The sequence below is a fragment of the Hippocampus guttulatus genome, chromosome 8, assembly GCF_054856545.1.
Source record: "Hippocampus guttulatus isolate MCC_2025c chromosome 8, RoL_Hgut_1.0, whole genome shotgun sequence".
Lineage (NCBI taxonomy): Eukaryota > Metazoa > Chordata > Actinopteri > Syngnathiformes > Syngnathidae > Hippocampus > Hippocampus guttulatus.
The window spans coordinates 7,915,794-7,939,231 of NC_141268.1; the positions used below are offsets into that span (position 1 = coordinate 7,915,794).

The window sequence follows — 23,438 nt, forward strand, 5'->3', positions numbered from 1 at the left end:
TAGAAAGGGACGTGTTAACTGGCGTCAAACCTCCCAACTGTTTACCTCAGGGTTATTTTCGACAATCCATGGGAATATGTTCGCCCATTTAATACTTGCAGGCAGAAGTCGGCGGCGCAAGTGACAATTGTTAGCTAATCAGCACCAGCCGCCAACTTGACTCGTGACCAAGTTGGCGGCCGTTTTTTTTTCTCTGAGTGATGTTCAGGCTCGTCCGTCTCACAGTTGTTCCGTCAACGGGAAATAGATATGGTCCTTTCCAATTAAACAGAGTACACAAATAATCATCAATTGGGGAAAAGTGACTTTCAAAAATATTACACCCAGCCTCTCTTGTTTTTGGACCACCACCCATAAACAGTTCACCACCTCTTCTGGATCTCGCACACTCAAACGTAACAAATTATGTTTTCGTCATTTTTGGGGCCAGGGGGCATGTTAATGAACACGTAGTTTTTGTAATTATCTTTTTAATGAGGGGAATATTTCATATTCACAAATGTGAATACACCAGCCAAAAACATAACTTTACAGACTTTAACAACTTACAATTGACTTTTCAAAAACAACGAAGGTTTTTGCTGCCATACCAGGAAAAAAACCCCACGAAAGTTCTCATGTAAAAACCTAATAATTACCATGTAAACACGTAAACATTATCACGTAACAACTATTATGCAAAAACGTGATACTTGTCATGAAAAAACATGAACGTTATTACGCAAAAACATTTCACGTTGAAACCAAATGGATAAAGTGGCTCATTTAAACGATGTGATTGAGTTCTATTTTATGTTTGGGTTGAGACATGGTGAGATTTTAGATTTAGTGCCATTGCATTCGGAAGCATCTGCCTCTGCGTCCGGCTGCAGGATGGGACCAAAGTCGCAAAAGAAGTTGGGGACTCCTCCGTGAGCCCAACTTTGTCACATTTTGTACGTTTCACAGTTTTACACGATACGTTTCATGTTTTCATATGATCAGTATCACGTTTTTACATCATAATTTTCCAGCTGTCTTTGGGAAGCAGGTGAGAGACACCCTGAACTGGTTGGCAGCCAATTGCCCGACACACGACAACCATTCACACTCACAATCAGACCTAGGGACAAACTATACACATGAAACAAACATAAGAATATAATTAAATGTATAAAGTGGTTCAGAAAATGAATGGAAAAGAAAATAAGGCAAAATATGTTTTAATAATAATTTTAATATACAAAATAATTTTACACATAAAAGCTTAATTGGTACATTTGGTCTGTTTTGGTTGTGAGTCCCGTTGTGTTATTTCTGTCTGTGTTAAAATCTGTCCAAAATTGGCTTTGTCATTAAAATACCGACAGAAATTCAACTTCACATTCTCCCAATAAAATATACTGTGTGAGGGCCTGACCGCATTGTACCCCCCCCGCCCCCCCAACAGTGCAGCCGTTTCCTCAGTATTTGCATGAGACATTCTATCCATTCTGTATATGGCTTTTACATCCTTTTTAAGTGGACTTTCATGTCAATAGGCAAGACAAAAAACAACAACAACAACAAAAAGACAACAGGCTTGAATCGAGATTCACATAATAATGTTACATAAATAACATTCAGTGGTTCCTTGAGATACAAAAGAAAATTGAAATGCAATTAATCTGCCTCAGCCTACTCTCCCCCCACAAAAAATGAACTTAGGGAAAAATAACATTCTTTAATAATGTAATTTATCAAGTAATAACATAGTTTAAGAATGTAAAAAAAAAAAATAGACAGTGTGCACATCATGATTTAATGCAGCAATCTAATTCATTGTGCTGCTCCTTCGGTGTACCTGCCACTTCCACCAGAAGACAGTATCATGCAGTCCTGCAGACATGCAGATACAAAGAATACTACTTCCAATTCTACCACTGTCGTTGAGTCAAGGAGGAGGATTGTTCATTATCTGCCAAACTGCTGTGTGTTGTCAAAGAGTTGACTTCACGGCTACCGCACAGTGCTCATATCTAAATATGTGCTAGCAAGTCCAAGCAAAAAAAAAAAAAAAATCTCAGAATGAGGGCTCGTATCTTGAAAAACTTAAGTCGGATCACTCATATCTCAAGGCACCACCGTAGAAGTGATATAAAGCACAGTGCAGAGAAGGGTTTCCCAAACTTAGGTTACTGAGCATTAATCACACCTTTTCTCATCAAAGGTATTTTTTATTTGATTTTACCGAAGAAGATTCATACAGTTATATATATGTCTATGTTTTGGCAATATGTGTGATACTATATTGTTAGCATTCAAACGTGTGGGAAACCATGGCACAGAGTGACAACAAGAAGAAAAATCAGCTCACTGTGACTGTCACTGAACCTGACAATCTGTCCTACCGGCAGTTTACAAGACGTGACAGCTTATCTCTCAACTTCAAAAGGTATAATACCAGTGTTCCAAAAATAAAAAGCACATTCGTAGCGAAGCAGTCCACGTGATGGAAAATTGACTATTAAAGTACTTATTTACAAATAGTTGGCTCTGTGAAGTGCTGCCCACCCATTAAGTGTGGGATTAAACATCCAAGTAAAGCTTGTGATCTGCCTAGTTCTGAAAATGTATCTGGTTTGTAACAGCTTCCAAATTGAGTTTCTACAACCATGACATGATCAGACAGGCTGAAAGGGATCCAGGGCCACCTTCAAGTGACTGAAACTGTTACAGAGTCTCATCAAAACCACATTACCACCAAATTTCCCTCCCTGTGACAAGGCAGCTGTGCAGGGTCATTTTTTATGTTTATCAGAAAAATTATCCACCTGTGTGCAAATGAGACTCATTGATAAACAACGTCTAATTCACGAATACCAGCACAAAGAGCCACACACACTTTGAGTGAAGCAAATAACGGCTTTCGAAAGCTGCTGTAAACTTGGCGCTCTTTTGTGGAAGCCTCATAGAGCAGTGATGCGGACAAGTCATCGTTATGCCCAGAGTGTTTCTGAGTGAATATTCCTAAAGAGAAGCCATTGTATTTCTTGCCTGGAGTTCTTCGGAGTCGATTCGCAACGGGACAGTGGAACACTTCAGACCGTATCTCACTGAGCGGGGAATGCTTGCAATGATAGCAAATGTTGTTTCGTCGACTTTCTGACCAATTTTGATGAAAATCAGGCTGCCATTCGCGTTCTGACCATTCTGAAAATGTCATCTTTCTCTTCCTAAGTGCCATTGTTCTGCCACTGTGTTTTTGATGCAAAGCTATTGAATTGCAAGTCACAGCAGTCACAGTTCATTCTTTGTAAATTTGGCCCAACCGTGTAATGGATGAAGTGCTGTCTCCATCAGTGAAAATATCCCCCCCCCTGACACACACACACACACACACCCACACGCACCCACCCACCCACCCACCCGCACGCACGCACGCACACACACACACACACGCACGCACGCACGCACACACACACACACACACACACACACACACACACACACACACACACACACACTATGGGCTCTGTTCCCTGAAGTAAAATAATGTAAGAAATATCTCTAGTGCCATCTCTCGGTGTCATGTCAATGAAATCTGACTCATCATTGGTCCAGCAATACATGTGGCGGAGTTTATAGTCGCTCACTTTCCGATGCAGAGCCAGCCCCTTAAACGGGCTAATTTCAGCAAGACAAGAAAACATGTGTAAGAATAATTTTTGATCTTTGGGGTATTTTTTACAAAAGCATGTCACACACATGTTTTTAATACACCCGGTTTTTGAAGTGTGGGGGAAAAAAGGTATAATACATCTCCTTTAAAAATAAAAAAAAAGACTTGCTCAAGCAACCATCCACACAAAGCAGGCACACTGACTCATGACAAACGCTGATGGGCAGTGAGTGGTTCTTCCCGCTAGTGAGCCTCTACTATCCGTTTCCCCATGTCCCCCCTCTGCTGAACATTCTGAGCCATCACCAAAGCTTGCACTTGTGTTTGGGGTTCATAGGCGTATTTACTTTGCAGCCAAAATGTTTGGAGAACTCGTTCGAGTTGGAGACGGACCCGATGACTCGGAATCTGGACGGGCTGTGCGGGTCGGTGATGACACCCTCGTGTGAGCTCTCGGGCGTCCTCACGGAGCACCACACCTGATGGCAAAAAAAAAAAGAAAAAAAAGAAGCAACGCTCCATCGTTATCTGTGATTCTTTTAGTCTCTCAGTTGCAAACTGCTGATGACAGTCTGGCGAGATGGAACATTTGGCCACTGATCTTAGCTTCTTTCGTTTGTTTTATCTTAAATGCGTGATCCCATCAAAGTTAGTTTGTCTCTTACACAGGCACATGGTGAGTTTGTCTTTGCTGAAGAGGATTCAAAGTGTTGCTTGAATGTGGATGCTGAGATAAGTTGTAAAACATATCTTTCAGGGGTTATTTATCGACCAACAGATGATGATCTACATGACTTCAGAAGGAAATTAGAGGAAATCCTTTTTAAACTATAAAAATAAAACATCATAAAAAGTAACATTTATCTTGCTAAAGAAGATAAAGTTAAAAATAGGTTCATTAATCTGTGGCATTCCTGTTCTTTCTTTGCGACAATCAACACTTACAAGAATGACTCCCTCAACTAAATGTATTCTAGACAACATTATAACAAACATCAGGAGGCCCAAACTAGAATCTGGAGGAAATTTTTCTCTTTTTAAAAATGTTTACATTTATATTTACGTCATTTTCAATCAGTACTGTTACCCTAAAACATAACCCTTTCTGAAAAAAAAAGAATATCCTCCAGGTTTAATGGTCCACTGGAAGGTGCATCATTCTTATATAAGTCAACATTCCTGTGGAGACCAAAAGTACCGTATTTTCCGCACTAAAAGGCACACCTAAAAGCCTTCCATTTTCATAAAAGCCCACAGCGTGGCTTAAAATCCGATGCGCCTTGTGTATGGTCATTACGGTAATATGTCAACCCCAAAATGGCTCCTTGCTAGAGACATGCTTACAACGCAAAGTTCAAACTTAAGGCGATCGGTTTCGCAGTCGAACACGGAAATAGAGCAGCGGCAGGAGAGTTCAACGTTAACGAGTCAATGTTATAACTTGCTGTTGGTTAAGTGAATTGTGTCACTGCTTTATTTAATAAGTTTTACTGACATCTGATCGTCGCTATATAAATCAGGGTGTAATGTAGTGTAGTGTTCTGTTGGCATTTCCTTGAGTGTAGCTCCATCTAGTGGATGCATTGTAGATTGCATATTTTAATGTGGTGCATCCAATACATGAAAAAAATTACAAAATAGGCCATTCATTGAAGGTGCGCCTCATAATCCAGTGTGCCTTTTAGTGTGGAAAATACGGTTCTGCAAACGAGCATCATCATCATTATCTTGTACAAAAAAGTTCAAAAAGGGAGCTTTCGAGTTAGCAGCCTGCTACCAGAGCTCCGCTAATTTTTAACTGATATTTTTCCACTTTTTTTTAATCATTTAATGTTTATAATATGTCGACTGTTTTCAGCATTTTCGGACATGACATTCATCGAAGGAGGTATACGTTTAGTTTTTTTTTCTTCTTTATGGTTGCGCCATTTCAACAGCACCTTCTTGTATCTTGGACTGTCTGCGATGGGATGGCTGGGTGTACAGTATAGTTGAATGGCTAGAGGAGCTGAGGATGAGGAGGTTGTTTAGTGTGGAAAATACGGTAAGTTCACTCATTAATTTTTCGGAACATTTGATGATATTTCACCTTGAACTTGGGGAGATTCCACTCTTGGCCAATTAGTACCGCTTCCTAATTTTTGTTTTCATTTTGTTTGTGAAAGTACTTTTACTTTAGTTGAATCATTGCGTTTAGTGTCAACATGCTATTCGCGCAAATGCCATGTGGCTAGATTGCATGTATTTCCTTAATTCCATGTTCAAAAGTTACTTTTGTTACTTTCAGGCTTGATACTCAAATGGGGGAGTTTCGTAAAACAATGACAGAAAACGTTGTCTGGGACAGGATCAATACACATTTGGACGAGTTCAATATGTGTCTTGTCAAATTTAGATTGAACCCCCCCCCCCCCCCCCCCCACACGCACACACTTGCACAGACGTCACAAACCTGTGCAAATCCCACAAAGAACAGCTGGTGGTTAGTCATTCCCAGAGCTGGCAGCGTGGCCTCCTCACCGTTCCTTTCGATCCAGTTCACGTAAGCCTTGCAGGGGAGGCACATCATCACGTTACACAAGCTGGACACAGACACTCAGAGAGGTAACGGTAGGTGCTACGGTCGTGTTGAGCAACGGGGTTCGCTTGGTAGCTAACTGTTTAACGTCTTAACCTCATAGGCAGCTTTGAGTCCACCGTTGTCTGCGATGTTCTCTCCCAGCGTGTGGTGACCATTCACGGTCTCCTGGTTGATGCTGTAGTTGCCGTACTGCTCCACCATGCACTGCGTCTGCTTCTTGAAGGCCTCCACAGAGGAATTCTTCCACCAGGAGCGCAGGTTTCCATCTTTGTCAAATTCTCTGCCTTTTTTTTAAGCACAAAATCAGGACGCGTCACTGATTATAATCAAACTTCACCTGTAAATGCACCCCTGCGAGTATGGACAGAGACCTGCTGCAAATAGAAAAAAAAAAATGCAAATGACATCCCCCAAATATTTAGAATTGTCTGTATAAATGGTGGACTGCCGGTCCGCAGGGCATTTGGTACCGGGCCGCACAGAAAGAACTTGCCTTAATTCCGTTTTATTTATTTCGGAATACGAAAGATGTTTTATTTTGAAAAATTACCGGATTCTCCGTTACATCCGTCTCTGTCACTCTTGACACGCGTCAAACCACGCTTCTGCGTCACGTGACCGATTACGCGAAAAAAAAACTGCTGGAGATCGCAAATGGCTGAATATTCTGAGATCGCCACAATAGCACTGTTGCTATTTCCGACATGCTACCTGTGTGAGGCGGGGGTTTTCTGCAGCAACGGCGACAAAAACAAAATTACGAAGTAGACTGGACATAAAACACACACTTGAGGTGTCATTGTTTCCTATTACCACGAGATGGGACCGTCTGGTTGCAGAAAATCAAGCTCGCGGCTGTGGTGAGTCGTCATTTTCATGCACTTTGAATTTGCATTGTATCGTATTTTGAAGGCATTAAACATTACCATCGCGATCAGAGTGTTGCGGCCAGATTAGACGCTCCTTGTGTTTATTTTATTGTTATTATATTTCGAAAACGCCACAGTTTTCATGCAGCTCATATCATATTATTTTGTTGTATTATTTCCGCCACACCTGCCGGTCCCTGAAAATATTGTCTGACATAAACCGGTCCGTGGGGCAAAAAAGGTTGGGGACCCCTGATATATTGTGTGCCACAAACTATGATCCCAAGTACTGATCATTTCAATCATTTTACAAGAACCTTAAAAATGAATGGCTGACAGCTGGTTCAATTTCAGCAGCACAACGACATGCAAGACTTGGCCCGTCCTTAAACAGCTGAGAGGTGTCCTTTCAACATCTTGCTTTGACATAATTACTGCTTTCATTTTATGCAGGGATTTTGGAGGGCTCGTGGCAATCTCAGAGAGTTCCAGAAAGAGGAAAAAACACATAGGTTAATTTGTGAATCGAAAAATGTAAATCTTCTGAGGATTAGTGTACTGTATCTGATTCCTTTCAACGAACACAAATGAACAGTTGAGGCTGACAATTGGAAGTGTGAATGAAACCTGTTCAAAAGTTTGCTCATCAAGAATTTCATTTGAGAGACACATACATGCGTAAGTTAAAAAGCATTTTTTCCCCCGGTTAATCCAAGGAAGCTGCTGCAAGATATTTTCGTTTGTTTTGATGAAACACTAAAAATATGAATATATAAAAAGGGGGGGGGGGGTTGAATGGCGGTCTGCAGCGAGTGCATATTTCAATATTCAAGTATCTGACTGAGATTTCCATAGAATAATTGTGGATTTGGGGATAGGATATTTTTACTTAATACGTGTCACTCTACAACAACATAAAAACCCATTTGGTCTCCTTTTGGAAATAATCAAGCTATTCTATTTGTTAAATCTACACTGTGAATAGCAGCAAACAGTATTTCATTGTGCAGAAACATTTTCAGTGGGGCAATTTAATCTATTCATCCATCCATCCATTTTCGAATTCGCTTATCCTTATGAGGGTCACGAGCATGCTGGAGCCGATCTCAGCTGTCTTTGGGCAGGAGGTAGGATAGACCCTGAACCGGTTGCCAGCCAATCGCAGGGCACACATAGACAAACAACCAACCAGCGCTCACACTCACACGAGGGACAATTTTGAGTGTTCCATTAACCTGCCATGCATGTTTTCGGAATGTGGGAAGAAACCGAAGTACCCGGAGAAAACCCACGCAGGCATGGGGAGAACATGCAAAGTCCACACAGGAAGGCCGGAGACGGAATCGAACCCTACACCTCTGCACTGTGAGGCTGGTATGCTAACCAGTCATTCACCGTGCCGCCCGGGCAATTTCAAACAAACCTAAATTTAATGTAGCTACATGCATACATAAAACACACACTTGAGGTGTCATTGTTTCCTATTACCACGAGATGGGACCGTCTGGTTGCAGAAAATCAAGCTCGCGGCTGTGGTGAGTCGTCATTTTCATGCACTTTGAATTTGCATTGTATCGTATTTTGAAGGCATTAAACATTACCATCGCGATCAGAGTGTTGCGGCCAGATTAGACGCTCCTTGTGTTTATTTTATTGTTATTATATTTCGAAAACGCCACAGTTTTCATGCAGCTCATATCATATTATTTTGTTGTATTATTTCCGCCACACCTGCCGGTCCCTGAAAATATTGTCTGACATAAACCGGTCCGTGGGGCAAAAAAGGTTGGGGACCCCTGATATATTGTGTGCCACAAACTATGATCCCAAGTACTGATCATTTCAATCATTTTACAAGAACCTTAAAAATGAATGGCTGACAGCTGGTTCAATTTCAGCAGCACAACGACATGCAAGACTTGGCCCGTCCTTAAACAGCTGAGAGGTGTCCTTTCAACATCTTGCTTTGACATAATTACTGCTTTCATTTTATGCAGGGATTTTGGAGGGCTCGTGGCAATCTCAGAGAGTTCCAGAAAGAGGAAAAAACACATAGGTTAATTTGTGAATCGAAAAATGTAAATCTTCTGAGGATTAGTGTACTGTATCTGATTCCTTTCAACGAACACAAATGATTGCCAACCTTGGTCATCAAAAGCGTGAGTCAGTTCATGCCCCATGACGACCCCAATTCCACCAAAGTTAAGAGCTCTGCAACAGACAAAAAAAAAGTAGTCTGAAGATGATTACATTGATCATCACAAAACACAAAATGACACATGAGCATTGATGTTGTTCTTCCCATCCTCACACCATTGTCCCTTCTGGTTGAGATGCTGGATTCGTTTGCGTTAAGCCAAAATGGCACTTATAAAAAAAAGCGGCTTCAAATTCAAGACTTACTTGGGCCAGTGGCGGTTGTAGAACGGCATTTGGAGGATTCCCGCTGGCAAGACAATCTCATTCTTGGTGGGGTTGTAGTAGGCATTCACAGTTGGAGGGGTCATACTCCACCTGCAAAAGACACAAAGTGACGGGCCATTTAGTGCCAGGTCACATATACAGTAGATACAAGTGACTCGACTTATGAGGGTTTTATTTTTTTCGATTCGAGCATTCACTTGGCCAATTCTTTGCTTTGACTTGCGAGCTCAAATGTTAGATATGAGCCCTGGAGCAGTGACCTCATGTCATCTCACTTCACAATAAGCAGCTAGTGACTGATTAAAAAAAGAGGATTGAAACTGTTCAATGTACTACAATTACACTTAGGCCCTTTATGCAATTGTTATTGAAACACAAACGGTGGACCAACACATAGAGGCAGAGAATACAACACTTGCAATGGTCAACAGGGAGTTCAATCGCGTTCCCCTGTCACCACATGTTCAGCATTTTGTTGTTAAAGTACTCCATATATAATTAAGTTGAGGTGCTCTCCTGACCGGCTCTACTATTCAACGCCCCTCTCGGATGACCAGAGACACTCACTGGTTTCTGTTTGGAGCTTTTCTCAGCTGGTCAGCTGTCACCCTGGCAGAGAAGTTGAAGTACTGCATGACATTCTGGAAATACAGATCTGATACGACCTCGAACTGCACAGAAAGATTTTGGCGGTTTTGATGAGGCAAAGTGACGCATGGCTGGTTTGAATATGACCACATTTACCTACATCATTGAACACTTTGTCCAGCTTGGTGGCATTCATGATGAACTCCGGATAGCCCACCATGTCGTAAATTGCATCTGCCTGTAAAAAAGTTGGGATACTAAGACACCCCAGGATGCAGCGATGTCCTCCCAATACTTCCACCCCGCCAAGGTCTCTGTTCTATGCCATCTCACCTTTTCCTTCGCCGCCTTTTTTGTGTCATCATCCATCCAGCTCACGTACTTCAAGCCGTCCTCAAACGCCCTTTTAATGTCACTGACCATGTCCACGGCCTGCGCGCCGGACAGAAGGGTCCGGTGAGAAGAGGGTCACGCTGGCCGAGCACTTACGCACTCACGATGGCCTTGCTATCCTCGGTGAAGGTGGTCTTGACGAACATGGCGCCCAGAGCGAAGCCCAGGCCACTATCTGTGTCACTGACGCACAGCTTCCAGCGGGGAGTGCAGCTCTGTCACGTCAAAAGTAGCAGGAGGTCAGACGATTGGAGGGTTAAAAATTGTCAAACTAATTTTAATGTTGGTAGGATCAGCCTGTCCACAAAGACAAAATCAAAATAGGGCGGGGAATGCGCGGGTGAGACTTGGCTCATTTGCAGGAGACAAAACAGTTGAGGCTGACAATTGGAAGTGTGAATGAAACCTGTTCAAAAGTTTGCTCATCAAGAATTTCATTTGAGAGACACATACATGCGTAAGTTAAAAAGCATTTTTTCCCCCGGTTAATCCAAGGAAGCTGCTGCAAGATATTTTCGTTTGTTTTGATGAAACACTAAAAATATGAATATATAAAAAGGGGGGGGGGGGTTGAATGGCGGTCTGCAGCGAGTGCATATTTCAATATTCAAGTATCTGACTGAGATTTCCATAGAATAATTGTGGATTTGGGGATAGGATATTTTTACTTAATACGTGTCACTCTACAACAACATAAAAACCCATTTGGTCTCCTTTTGGAAATAATCAAGCTATTCTATTTGTTAAATCTACACTGTGAATAGCAGCAAACAGTATTTCATTGTGCAGAAACATTTTCAGTGGGGCAATTTAATCTATTCATCCATCCATCCATTTTCGAATTCGCTTATCCTTATGAGGGTCACGAGCATGCTGGAGCCGATCTCAGCTGTCTTTGGGCAGGAGGTAGGATAGACCCTGAACCGGTTGCCAGCCAATCGCAGGGCACACATAGACAAACAACCAACCAGCGCTCACACTCACACGAGGGACAATTTTGAGTGTTCCATTAACCTGCCATGCATGTTTTCGGAATGTGGGAAGAAACCGAAGTACCCGGAGAAAACCCACGCAGGCATGGGGAGAACATGCAAAGTCCACACAGGAAGGCCGGAGACGGAATCGAACCCTACACCTCTGCACTGTGAGGCTGGTATGCTAACCAGTCATTCACCGTGCCGCCCGGGCAATTTCAAACAAACCTAAATTTAATGTAGCTACATGCATACATCCAGTAGATAAGCAGCCATGTGTCAAAAGGTGTTTGAGGAACTGGAGGGTTCGCGTAGTAACACAAGCCTCAGCTGCACTGCCGCATAAAACTCACACACAACTTTGTAATAACAAAATCTTTGTTTTTACAGCTTGACCCGCTTGCAAAACAAACAGGATCTCACCCTGATAAACGCTAAAAGGTCACCTGCACTCATTCCATGGACTTTTTCTCCCCTTGCCTGCTTTATGAAACACACCAATCCACTCGAGGGGCAAGTCATTTCCTGTGTAGTACTGCAGCAAAGCATAACACTGCCAAAAGGCTCTCGCTAAATGAGGACTCTGTTTTAAAAATATATATATTTTCACTGTGTTTAAGAGCTAGTGATGAGCGTAAAGTAAAATTGGAGTTTTAAAATGTCAAAAGTAAATGTGTGTGTGTGTGTACATGTACAGTATGTGAGTTTGAAATGTTTTTAAGCAGTGTACAGCACTTTGAGTTGCATTCTTATGTGTGAAAGGTGCCAAATAAATAAAGTTTGATTGATTGATTGAAAAATGGGATATAATCAAGAACAAAAAAAAATGTTCACTTACCTTTTTAGTTCCGTACATGACCTCTAGGAAGCGCTGCTCTACATCCTGGAACCTTTGGTCCAAGATGGACACCATCTTCCGTACCACCTTCATGATCATGTAGTTGTTGAGAAGGCTGAAAAGCAGACACTGTCACTGACTCATTGGGTAGTGAAAACCGCTTTTCTCAACCCCTCCCCCAAAAAATGTACCACTGTCCATGACGTCACTCTGCGCGACGCAAGATCCAATGATCTAGACCAGTGGTTCTTAATCTTTTTAGAGGTACCGAACCCCACCAGTTAATATGCACATTCACCGAACCCTTCATGAGTGAAAAATAAATATATATAATTCAATATACAAAAAAATAAATATATATAATTCAAGATATAAAAAAACACATTTATTAAAAAGGGAAGAAAGTAAATAGAATTTAAAGTATACTTTTTTTTTTTAATTGTACGACGTATTATCACGACAGTCACCCGTTGACGACTAAGCGAACTAAATTTCCTACAGCACTGATTGGACAAGCAATGTCATGTGATCATCTGCAGCCAGTAATGGCCAAGAGGGCGTGTCATAACTAATTAACATGTTGAGTGAAGTGTGTCTCATCCTGCATGGCAGAGGCTCCGTCGAACCCCTGAGACCGACTCACCGAATCCCTGTGGTTCGATTGAACCCAGGTTAAGAAAAGATAATCTCGACCAAAGAGCGGCAATTGAAATGAGGAGCAGTACAAAACGAGCACACCGAAGAAATCGAAATCAACAGTCAACATATCGGCCTGTGGGCAGATTGCGACCATATCGAAGTGTCCTTGAGCAAGATACTGCACCCCCAGTTGCTCCTGATGCTGCATCATCAGTAGGTGAATGTAGTAACAGTGGAAAGCGCTTTGAGTACCCGTGGTAGAAAAGCGCTATAAAAGTGACAGCCCATTTGCCATTTGCCAAAAAAACAGGACATCACAAAAGAAAACTGAAAAACATGATCAATGAATTAAACCTAAAAACAATGCCAAAATTCCACTAGATGGCGCCAAAGTAAACATTTATTGCTTTAGCCAGAGTCCTAATCAGTGATTAACAGTTTAGGGGTGGGGGGTGAATCACAAATATGCTGATTAACGTTTTGGATATTTTGTCATAAATGAAGAGGAAGGGCCAGCATTTGACAAGTGAAGGAGGTAAATCAGACCTTTTATTGGTGTTTGTTATGAGGTCCGACACGTTCTGGAGGTACTCTTTGGCATACACGACCACCGGCTCGGACTCGTTGATGGACACAGGAGCAAACACCTCGTTGAGGTAAGGGATCCAGTCCACTGCAGGAGCCAGACTCTGCAAACAAAAAGGGCAACACTAGTTCAACATCAGGATGCTGCTGCTTTTGGTCAAGCTCAATCATCCGCTCGCGCTCTCTGGCACTCGCGCTCACGTGCAATCCCCCCACCCCCGCGTACGTAACAAACACAACAGAAGAGACAGTATGCCAGAGAAAGGCAGACGAACCGTCAAGAGTCAACAGCGTGAAGAGACACAAGGGAAGGTGCTGGGTGGGGCTACGAAAGATGCGCAGCCAATCAGCTCACGGGATAAGTGCTGTCATTAGTTGACGTCGCGCCGGCAACCAATGATGCGTACAGGCATGTACAAAACCTCTTTGTCATTCGGCATTTTTTTTTTCTGAATACAGTATTCTGGAAAAAAAAGCGATGTACTGAAGCCACGATAAATGAAGCGCGGTTTAGCGAGGGATCACTGTAATGGAAATGCTATTGATCCATGAAAGTGCCCTAAAAAAAGAACATGCATCTTAAATAATAAAAAATAGCACTGCACAGTAACATTTTATGAAAACAAAGTAATAGCATAATTGAACAGATTGCAAACAATTAATAATAAATTAATGGACGTTCTGCTGCATTCTGGTGTCTTGACCAGAAGGGGGCGGTACTATACAAACGGCATTTACAGTAGATGCCATGATGAAACATAAAACTGAAAAAAAAAAAGCTGCAATAATAAAAGTTGTTTCGTTTTTTGTGAGATGTTCTATACGCATGTGTTGCTACCGCTTGTTTTCTAATATTGTTCATAGGTCGATAATTGGGGAGGCATCGATGCTAGTTTTGCGAGCACATCGATGCCGTTTTGCATGTAGGCCAAAGTTATTAGTGGTTTGGTTAAATACAAAGTTGTGATTCTCTTTTTTGAATCATTTATCACTAGCTAACTGCTGCTTTTTGTGAAGTTCGCTGCCTCGGTAGCTAAAAAAATCTGGCGAGCAATCTCTAAAAACATTCATAATGGGTGTAAGACTGTATTTGTTTTCTTATTGTGCTCAACCAATTAGCTCTAACTTACTTTCAGGTCTTTGGCCTCCATCTTGTGGTAGATGAGCTCCTCATCCCGTCTCGCCTCCAGGGGTACCGTGAGGTTGGCCAGGGTCGTTTCAAAGTCCAAAATCTCCCCCATAAGTAGCCGCGATGTTTCCTCGGAGCCCCCCAGCAGGACCCCTAAATCCACCAGGAAGTTGTGGTATGCCGTCAGATACTGCAAAAGGGATAAAGCAATGAGAGTGTGTGCGTGTGGGAAACTTCCTGCAACCAGACAATTAGCAGCAAGGTAATCCTCAACTATGCAAACAATCTCCAGTGGATTCCATCTCCATTGCACAATTCACTCAATTATTCTGTCTAAAAATCTGAGATTTAATTTATGGCCCAACAAATATGAATGATACATATTGTGCTCATTGATTATGTTTGTCCATTATGTTTTATGTGCCATATAAAGAACTAAGAACCAACACGAAACTTGAGGATCAGGTTTGGACACCCCTGATCTTGTGAAATATTAGACTTATAAAAATTAAAACTCATTACGTTTTACTAGATATATACATTACACATCTGTGGTGAGTCAGTTTTAATCACCACTTTATGCAGTGGTGGTTAAGAGATTAATTTGTTCCATGACTACACTCATAACTCAATACACCCATATCTCAAAAAAACTTTCTCCATTGCCATTAAAAATAAAGCAGTAACACCCGAACAAAAATGCATTTAAAAACTTTAGAACAACATTCACTCACAACATAATTATACAGAATGCAAGTGAAGTTTTGGACACATTTGTTGCTTCAACTCAATGGATATTGAGCTGCTCCTCCTGAGATGTGTGCCTTTGCCACCTGATGGCAGCATAATACTAACATACAGCTCTTCACCATGCTGCAGTGATACTTGACAGCAAGACCATATAGGCCAACAGCAAGACTGCATTATATCAATATTGCGGTTGATGATTTGCAGCCCTACTTTATCACTGATTTATTGTTGTATTATTACGTTCATACCTTTGCCAACATTTCTGTTATCAATTGCTCTCATTCTCTCTCAATATGTGTTTGTTAGGTATGTTGAAGACCTTAAAACAAATTTAGGTGTCTAAAATGCTATAAAAAATGTGACCAGGGCGTATAAAAATAGGGCATTTCTATTTTGCAGATTTTCTCTTATAAATTAATTTGGATGGAACCTTCGTGTGTGTAAAATCATCGCATACCTTTTCATTGGCTGTTTTGTTGAGGTAGTAATCCCTTGAAGGCAGTCCCAAGCTGGACTGATCCACCTACATCAGCAGAAGAGCACATGTCAGTTGTCATTACCCAATGATATCAGTGTCAGGTCTGCATTGTCAGAATCAGTGCTCAGCTTACTCACCTGAATGATGTTAGTGGAGGAATTTTTGGAGTCAGTACTGACGAACACGGTGAAAAATGGCGAAGTGCGGTACTTTGCAGACACGGCACGGAGGACTTCCTGGAAATTGTCTTTGTCCCAGGGTCCAGTCAAGGCCCATCCTCCTATCTAAAGGAAGCAGCAGAACGTGATGGAAACACTGAGTGGCTGGAGCAAAGATTCAAATCCAAAACTCAGAATGGTCAGAGAGTCGTGCTAATCATTCTGTCACTGTGCTGCCTTCCTAAAATTATTTTCACATTTTTTTTCTTTTATGGGTTTTAATTATCTGAAAGCTACTCATCAAAATTATTTGAAAAAATGAACACAATTTCACTCTGTGTCGTGAAACTACATGAGTTTCACTTTTTGAATTGAATCGGACCCCGTTTGTCACCCAAAATGCAATGGAATGTATTCCACTGAAATGAATGGAAATGCAAATAATCTGTTCCAGCCTCCAATCTAAATAACAGATATCCTTTTAACCAGTGTGTGGTTGAAAAAAAATCTAATGCTACAGAGAAATAAGTGAAAACTCACCATGAAAATGAAATAAAACACCTGAAAAAAAACATGATACTTTTTTACTGCTCATTAATTTTAAGTAAGGAGAGGGCAAAGGGGAGGAGAACTACAGCTCCTCCATTGAAAAAAAGTATTCTTCCAAAATAACATGGGGAAATACTTATTCTTTTTTTAAAACTATTTATTTTCTATTTATAGGGCTGTTCAACTAGGGCTGCCGCAAACAAGTATTTTGCTCGTCGACTAGTCAACGATCGTAGTCGTGGTTAGTTGACGAATTGGATCATATGTAAATTGTAGCATATTGTATTAGCAAGCAGCTACTCTTATTCAACCATCATTGAATTTTATAATAATAGTTCAGTTCAATTCAATTGTATTTAGCACTTTCGAACAGCCATCGCTGCATACAAAGTGCTGCACATGGAGCAATTTAACATATACAATAAACAGTAAAACAAATCGGTAACAAAGACGGTAAAAAGCACCGAACAGTAAAACCAAGAACAAATCTAAGTCATGCTGAGTCGAATGCCAAAGAATACAAGTGAGTTTTGAGGAGGGATTTGAAGATGGGCAGCGAGGAGGCTTGCCGAATGTTCAGTGGGAGGTCATTCCAGAGAGAGGGACCAGCAACAGAAAAGGCTCAATCCCCTCTGAGCCTCAGCTTAGTTCTTGGTACTTCTAATAATGTCTGGTCCGCAGACCTGAGGCGGCGGGCAGGTGTGTAGGGGCGGATGAGCTCAGAGAGGTAAGGTGGCGCGAGGTCATTTAGAGATTTCAAAACCAGTCAATAGGCGGGCAGCGGCATTCTGGACCAGCTGAAGGCGCTTAATGGAGGACTGGCTGACTCCAAAGTAAAGGGAATTGCAGTAATCGAGCCGGGATGTGACAAAGGCATGAATTACTGTCTCAAAGTGTTCATGAGAGAGGAGAGGTTTTACTTTGGCCAGCTGTCTAAGGTGAAAGAAGCTGGATTTAACAACGGCACCAATTTGCCGGTCAAGTTTGAAATCACTGTCCAGTTTAAGGCCCAAGTTTGAGACTGTTGACTTAAGATAAGGAGACAGGGGTTAGTTATTATTATTATTTCTGAATTCATTATTTCCCAGTGTCGCATGAATTTCAAAGTGGGCATTCTAAAATCAATTCTGGCCAGTCAGAATTGGCCTTTCAGTGTTAAAACTAGCAACGCGCCACGGAATTGTATTTCCGCCTCTGTTTGGTTCCTATGTGTCATGACATACAGTAAATTGAAATTAAATCAGTTTTCTGTTGTTAGCAGACATGATATGTCTTTCCTTGGTTTGTGCGCATCAGCAGCCAATTAGTTTTACTGATGTTGTGACTTCTGTCATTGCGATTTCGCTGCACCCTCTCTGGAAAAGCATTCTTTTGAGAGATTTCGGGGAGAAATTTGCATCAATTCCAACTGGGAAGTGATCTTGACCTGTTTTTCTTATGTTTGAATCACAAAATCTGAAAATTGATCATTTTCACCATGTCAAAATTGAACGGGCTCTAGCGCAAAACAGGGCTGTGCGCCTTCCGATCGTTTTTGTGCAGAAGCGTCACATTTTTTGAGCTGAGACAACAACTGCAGCCGACGCACAAACCTGCGTGATGAGTTCCTGCAATGGCTTCGCTCCCAACTCCTCGATCTTTGTCTCGTTCATGCAGGCCTGATAGTAACGCTGGGCCTTCTCCTCTGCTTGACTCAGACCTTTCATCGTAGTGTTCTCTGCTCAAATCACACCAATAACAACAACAACAACAACGATCACGGCAATGTGACAACAAAAGAAAAATCAATCGACTCATCCGATACTCACCTAATAATTGCTTCATCACAAGCATGTTGCGCTCCCACAGCTTGCTGAAAGAGCCCCAGCGGGACTTGCCTTCAGGGAGGGGGTTGTTGTTCATCCAGCCGCCGCAGGCATAGCTGTAGAAATCATGGCAGGGGTCCACGGAGCGGTCCAAGGCTGACATGACGGCGCTGGACACGGTGATGCATGGCTCGGTCAGGCAAACGCCTGGATGTGCTGAAGAGGAAACAAAAGCGGGTTGAAATCATTTTATTCCTTCCTCTGAGTAGTGTGGGACATGTGGTTTTTGAGCAACAACGTGAGTCATTGGAAAATCTTTGAAAAGAGAGGCAGGACAAACTAATAAAAATCTGGAAGGCATCATTTTTGACGGGTTCTAGCCAACATCCCCCTCTCATAAGTAAGTTTTAGTAATTATTCACATGCCAGAGTTTGACAGATTAGAGACTCTTGGGCACCTGTTTACAGTAACCAAAATGATTCTTGGTCGACCGTAGACCTCAACCAAGGGCCGACTACTCTAACGTGCCGCGTTCTGGTCGTCCTTGTTCCAGTATTACAAGCCTCCAGCAAGATTCTTTGCTAGGGCTAAAAAGTTTGATCATATCACCTCTACAGTGGCCAACTTGCACTGGATCCCTGACTTTGAGATGTGATTTAAAGGTTCTGCTCCCTTGCTCACAAAATGTTACACGGCTCAGCACCTTCTTATATTGCTGTGTTAGTGGGACCATATGTTCCATCCCGAGACCAACACGTGCGACATGCCTGCTATCCTGGGGATTTCAAGATCTAAAAAGAGGCCACCGAGATAAACAGCGTTCCTAATTCTTTATGTATCACTCTGGAATTCCCTACCTGTGGAAAGAAGAGCAATTAACTCTGTAGGAATGTGTCAAGTTGGACTTGAAATTTATTTTTACACTCTTGTAGTCAGTTAAACCACACCTAGAAAACAAATTTCCTCCTGACCGGCAATACGCCCCGACATGGGGATTATGGCCTATTTAACTGCTGTGTTTTTTGCATTTGGATAATTATGAATGTAAGTGAACAAAAACGGCAGTTCATTATTCTCTAAATGTATCCTTAGACGACTGCGGGGGACAGAGTTCCGCTAAGCAAAGAGGTTAGCACCCAGAGGAGAATTCATCCCTGTTCCTTCCATTATGCCGATGTATGTCATGACATAGACTCTCGTGAATGGCAGGAAGTGGCAGGACGCGTCCCATGGCAACTCAGAGGAAAACCCACATACGAAATGGCTCATCCACAAGCTATTTATTTATTTATTTATTTTTTTGTCGGGATGTTGAAAACTCACGGGAGAGGCTGTAAAGGTGTTGCTTGGAAGCAGAGCCAAAGGTGTGGCTGCAGCAGTTCCATACAATCACTATCCAAATACAGTCATGTGAATGGGAATATTTATTTTCTTTGTATATTTATTTATTTATTTGTTTGATTATTTATTTTGGAATAGGTCTAAGTGACCCACGGCGTGTCTTGCGTGTGGGACAAATAAATGATATCTAATCTTATCTTAACAAAAAAGGGAAAGAAACAAAAATAAAACAAAAGAATGTCAAGAATTTAAAACATCATAAATAAAGGATTTTTTTTTTCAAATTGTAAATATGAACTACAATAGTCCTCGGTAGCACCTACGCCTCTGCCAAAATGTCATACGGGATTTTGTTTTGTTGTATTTGCTTGGCAAGCTAACTTTGTCATGCATGGCGGATAACATTCCGAGCGGATAGGTCGTGCCACTTTTATTTAGGGTTTGATAACATTAACAAAAGAGCGATTGGCATCATTCCCACAGTTCCTTGATTTTTAAAAATTCTGTCAACCATGCGAAAGTGATTGCCTGTAAATCTCGTTTGGAGGCAAATTAAGGCAAAATGGAATGCATCAGTCAAAAAAAAAAAGGATCGGTCATTTGTGGGAAGGCGAGTCACATCCCGTGGACGGCGTAAGTCCTTCGGGCAGCATTATCCAGCTCATTGTGTTCAGGCTGGCGATGAAAATGAGTACTCACTCTGCCGGTAGAAGACGGCGGTCGTGATGAGTGATACGAATAGGCCTGCAGACAGCACACACACGAGAAACAGAAGCTGCCTCTCCCTCTGTGTTCTCTCAGGCCAACATGAGGAGCCACAGCCCTGCCGGAGAGTCACCTGTACACACATTGACACCTTTTAAAGGGGACTTTTTAATGACCTTTTAATGGCTTTCATGCGCTACTTGCGGTTTCCCCAATCCTCCGTTATTTGCAAAAAAAAAAAAAAAACCTTACATTTTTTGCGGGCAAGACTATCTCTGGCGGCCCCCATATAAATTGAGTTTGAGGTCCCCGATTTAGTCTGTTGATGAAATTTAGGAACATGTTTTTGGACTGTGTTTTTTTTTTTTTTTGCGTTCAGACCCAAATTCAAAGTGCTGCCTCCGTGAGTGAAGATAGAAATCAATGCTTTTCTTTCTCACTTTTCTTTTCAGAGCCACTCACTTTGTCACGATCTATCTCCTTCCTTAGTCATCATGGTAACAGAGGCGTGCTCACCATTGGTCCAGCGGGAGCATGATGAGCACTGGCAACAATCGTTTGAGTCCCTGCTATATCTCTTTTTTAAGCAACTGTTTTTTTTATGGGGGTTTGTGGACAACTACTACAACAGATTATGTAGTATACTGTAGCCTCAGTTAATGATGAACTACAGCGTGTTCTGACCCCCTATATCAAGACAAAGCCTGGAAAACCTTTGTAAAGGTGTCCATAAGGGGTTTTCTAAAATTCACAAAAATACATTTGGCTCATTGAAAACATATTGCTGGCCTGTCATAAATGCAAATCCCCTGCGGAGTTACAAGATAATTGAGCATTGAGTGTTTCCTCTCATGCACTGAGACAATACAGTGTTATTTGACATACTCGTAACCTGAAGACTGACCACAAAACAGTAAGAATGTAACGAATTAAGGGGGTGTGTGGATTTCAGGTCCAACAACCTCAAGTGATTGGGTCAAGAGAATGTGTTCCCCACACAAAGTTACCAAACTGCAGCGCTTATTGAACAGCTTCTACCACCACATCATTATGCCGTAGCAGAATCCACTCCAGAAACATCGCATAAAAAAAATAAAATAATAATATGATTTACCTTGCTCTCTATTCAATAAAATTAGTCCAAGTTAATGTGGCCTTATTCAGTGCTAAATTCAGTGTTCCTCAATCACTCAGTTCGGACCGAAACTCGGTTCGTCAGAGAGAAAAATCCACAAGGGAAACTTTCTCTCACATTTTCGGAAAAAAAAGTCAGTGAAATAATCTACTGCAAAGTCAAACACTCACTTTGGCCTCTCAATCCTCTCAGACTCTCTACCGACTGTACTGGACAATATCAGCTGCACAATGTGAGGTCTTCAAACGAACGCTTAAAAAAAGTTGATTTGATTGGAGCAGACCACCCCCGAGACCATCTGTGAGACCGAGAGCCGAAAGAACACTCAATCACATTCAACGAATCTTCAGGCAGTTATTTACTGCACTTCTTCGTGCACACATAACTCTAATTATCCAGTCTGGGCCCAAAGTTTACATACATAGGGTCGGTATACATACCTATGATACCTACAATAACAATGATGTCTGAAACATCATTTTCCTATGTATGGAAATTTCTGGCCCACCCAGATTATTTGAGATTTTTGCATTGTCAAAGAAGAGCTTTAGTCTAGTTTATTCTTTGTTGGTAGTGGAAGCTAAGGAGAGTCTTCTCAGTCTGTGCACTGTATGTACACACAAGGTTATTTTTAAGGGTAATGTTCTAAAATGACTCTGAAATCATATTAAAGTGTAAAGGGACCATGGATTTGTAGTATATTTAGTTTAGTTTATTGAGGTACATATGAGGAAAACCCATATAAACACAAAAAAACCCCAAATGTGTGTTTCCCTGGGAATAATATTTTTTTTACCCTTTCTTCTAAATTTGTTTTTGTTGTGTTCACATAGGTGCCTGAAAAAAAATAAATGTACCGTATTTTTCACACTAAAAGGCACACCTAAAAGCCTTCCATTTTCTTAAAACCTCATAGCTCGCCTTAAAATGAGATGCACCTTGTGTATGGTCATTACGGTAATATTTCGACATTTCAACAGCACCTTCTTGTATCTTGGACTGTCTGCAATGGTACGGCTGGATGTATAGTTGAATGGCTAGAGGAGCTGACGATGAGGAGTTTTCTGATTTTTCACAGATGTTTTTTTTTCCTTGTCCTCCAGTGGGGTTAAGATCATTAACCCTTTTATGCACCTGTAACCTGATAGCATGATAAGCTGTCCACTGTAGTAACCGCTGTCCCAGAAAGGGTTAATAGTTGTCAACTGTCATTTGAAACCCGTGAGGCTCTTTTTTGATTCAGGGATGTATAAATAAATTTGACTTGACTTGAGCGAGGAACGTCATTAACATTGTGCTCAGAGGAGATATGGAGAGGAGTTGGCATTTGAAAAGTGAAGAGGATGCAATTGGGATTGGAAAAAGGAGACTTCTAATCTTCTTTTAGCTAGAACCGCTTCAAGCAACAAAGCATATGTAGGAAAGGAGAAAAAGAGGTTATTGGTTTGTTATGTTTCTGTTATTTTTAATGTTTTACTTTACCTTGTGTGTTGCACCTGTTGTAAAAGCGCTACATTAATAAAGTTGAGTTGAACCAATTCAATATTTATGATCTGAAATCTTTATGTGCGTGTGGTCAACATTGAGTTCGGCCCAACAATTGATATGTGTGTACCAGGCCTAAAACATTACGTTTAGGTGCACGGGACAATTTCAGGGTTGGCACTGTTTTCTTGAAATTATGTTCCAGGACTTTCCCAGGGCCATCATCTGCTGTAGTATGAGTCAACATAGACTCATAAATTCCACCCCCAAATATTTGGAGACGTGTTATTTTCGATGATTGTATCTTACATTTTGTTCATTTAACCAGATTGCTTCAATGTTACAAAAGACCAAACCGAATTGGCAAAAAA

The 23,438-nt window shown here is 41.5% G+C and overlaps 1 protein-coding gene across 2 annotated transcripts in view; it reads right to left on the reverse strand.

Moving 5' to 3' along the window:
• Positions 1–3,577: 3,577 nt before the first annotated feature.
• Positions 3,578–23,438, reverse strand: part of ece1 (endothelin converting enzyme 1) — a 34,294-nt gene continuing 14,433 nt past the window's right edge. For both annotated transcript variants that reach the window (XM_086117906.1, XM_086117905.1), the window contains 17 exons: positions 20,442–20,580; positions 18,404–18,616; positions 18,188–18,312; positions 16,026–16,172; positions 15,868–15,933; positions 14,662–14,850; positions 13,493–13,635; positions 12,308–12,422; positions 10,600–10,710; positions 10,436–10,534; positions 10,263–10,340; positions 10,082–10,185; positions 9,494–9,604; positions 9,234–9,301; positions 6,315–6,505; positions 6,093–6,188; positions 3,578–4,119 (listed from right to left, as the gene is read on the reverse strand). In XM_086117906.1, coding sequence (XP_085974032.1) covers positions 3,943–4,119; positions 6,093–6,188; positions 6,315–6,505; positions 9,234–9,301; positions 9,494–9,604; positions 10,082–10,185; positions 10,263–10,340; positions 10,436–10,534; positions 10,600–10,710; positions 12,308–12,422; positions 13,493–13,635; positions 14,662–14,850; positions 15,868–15,933; positions 16,026–16,172; positions 18,188–18,312; positions 18,404–18,616; positions 20,442–20,580 — 2,172 coding nt within the window. In that variant the 3' untranslated portion in view covers positions 3,578–3,942. The remainder of the gene's footprint in view (positions 4,120–6,092; positions 6,189–6,314; positions 6,506–9,233; positions 9,302–9,493; positions 9,605–10,081; positions 10,186–10,262; positions 10,341–10,435; positions 10,535–10,599; positions 10,711–12,307; positions 12,423–13,492; positions 13,636–14,661; positions 14,851–15,867; positions 15,934–16,025; positions 16,173–18,187; positions 18,313–18,403; positions 18,617–20,441; positions 20,581–23,438) is intronic.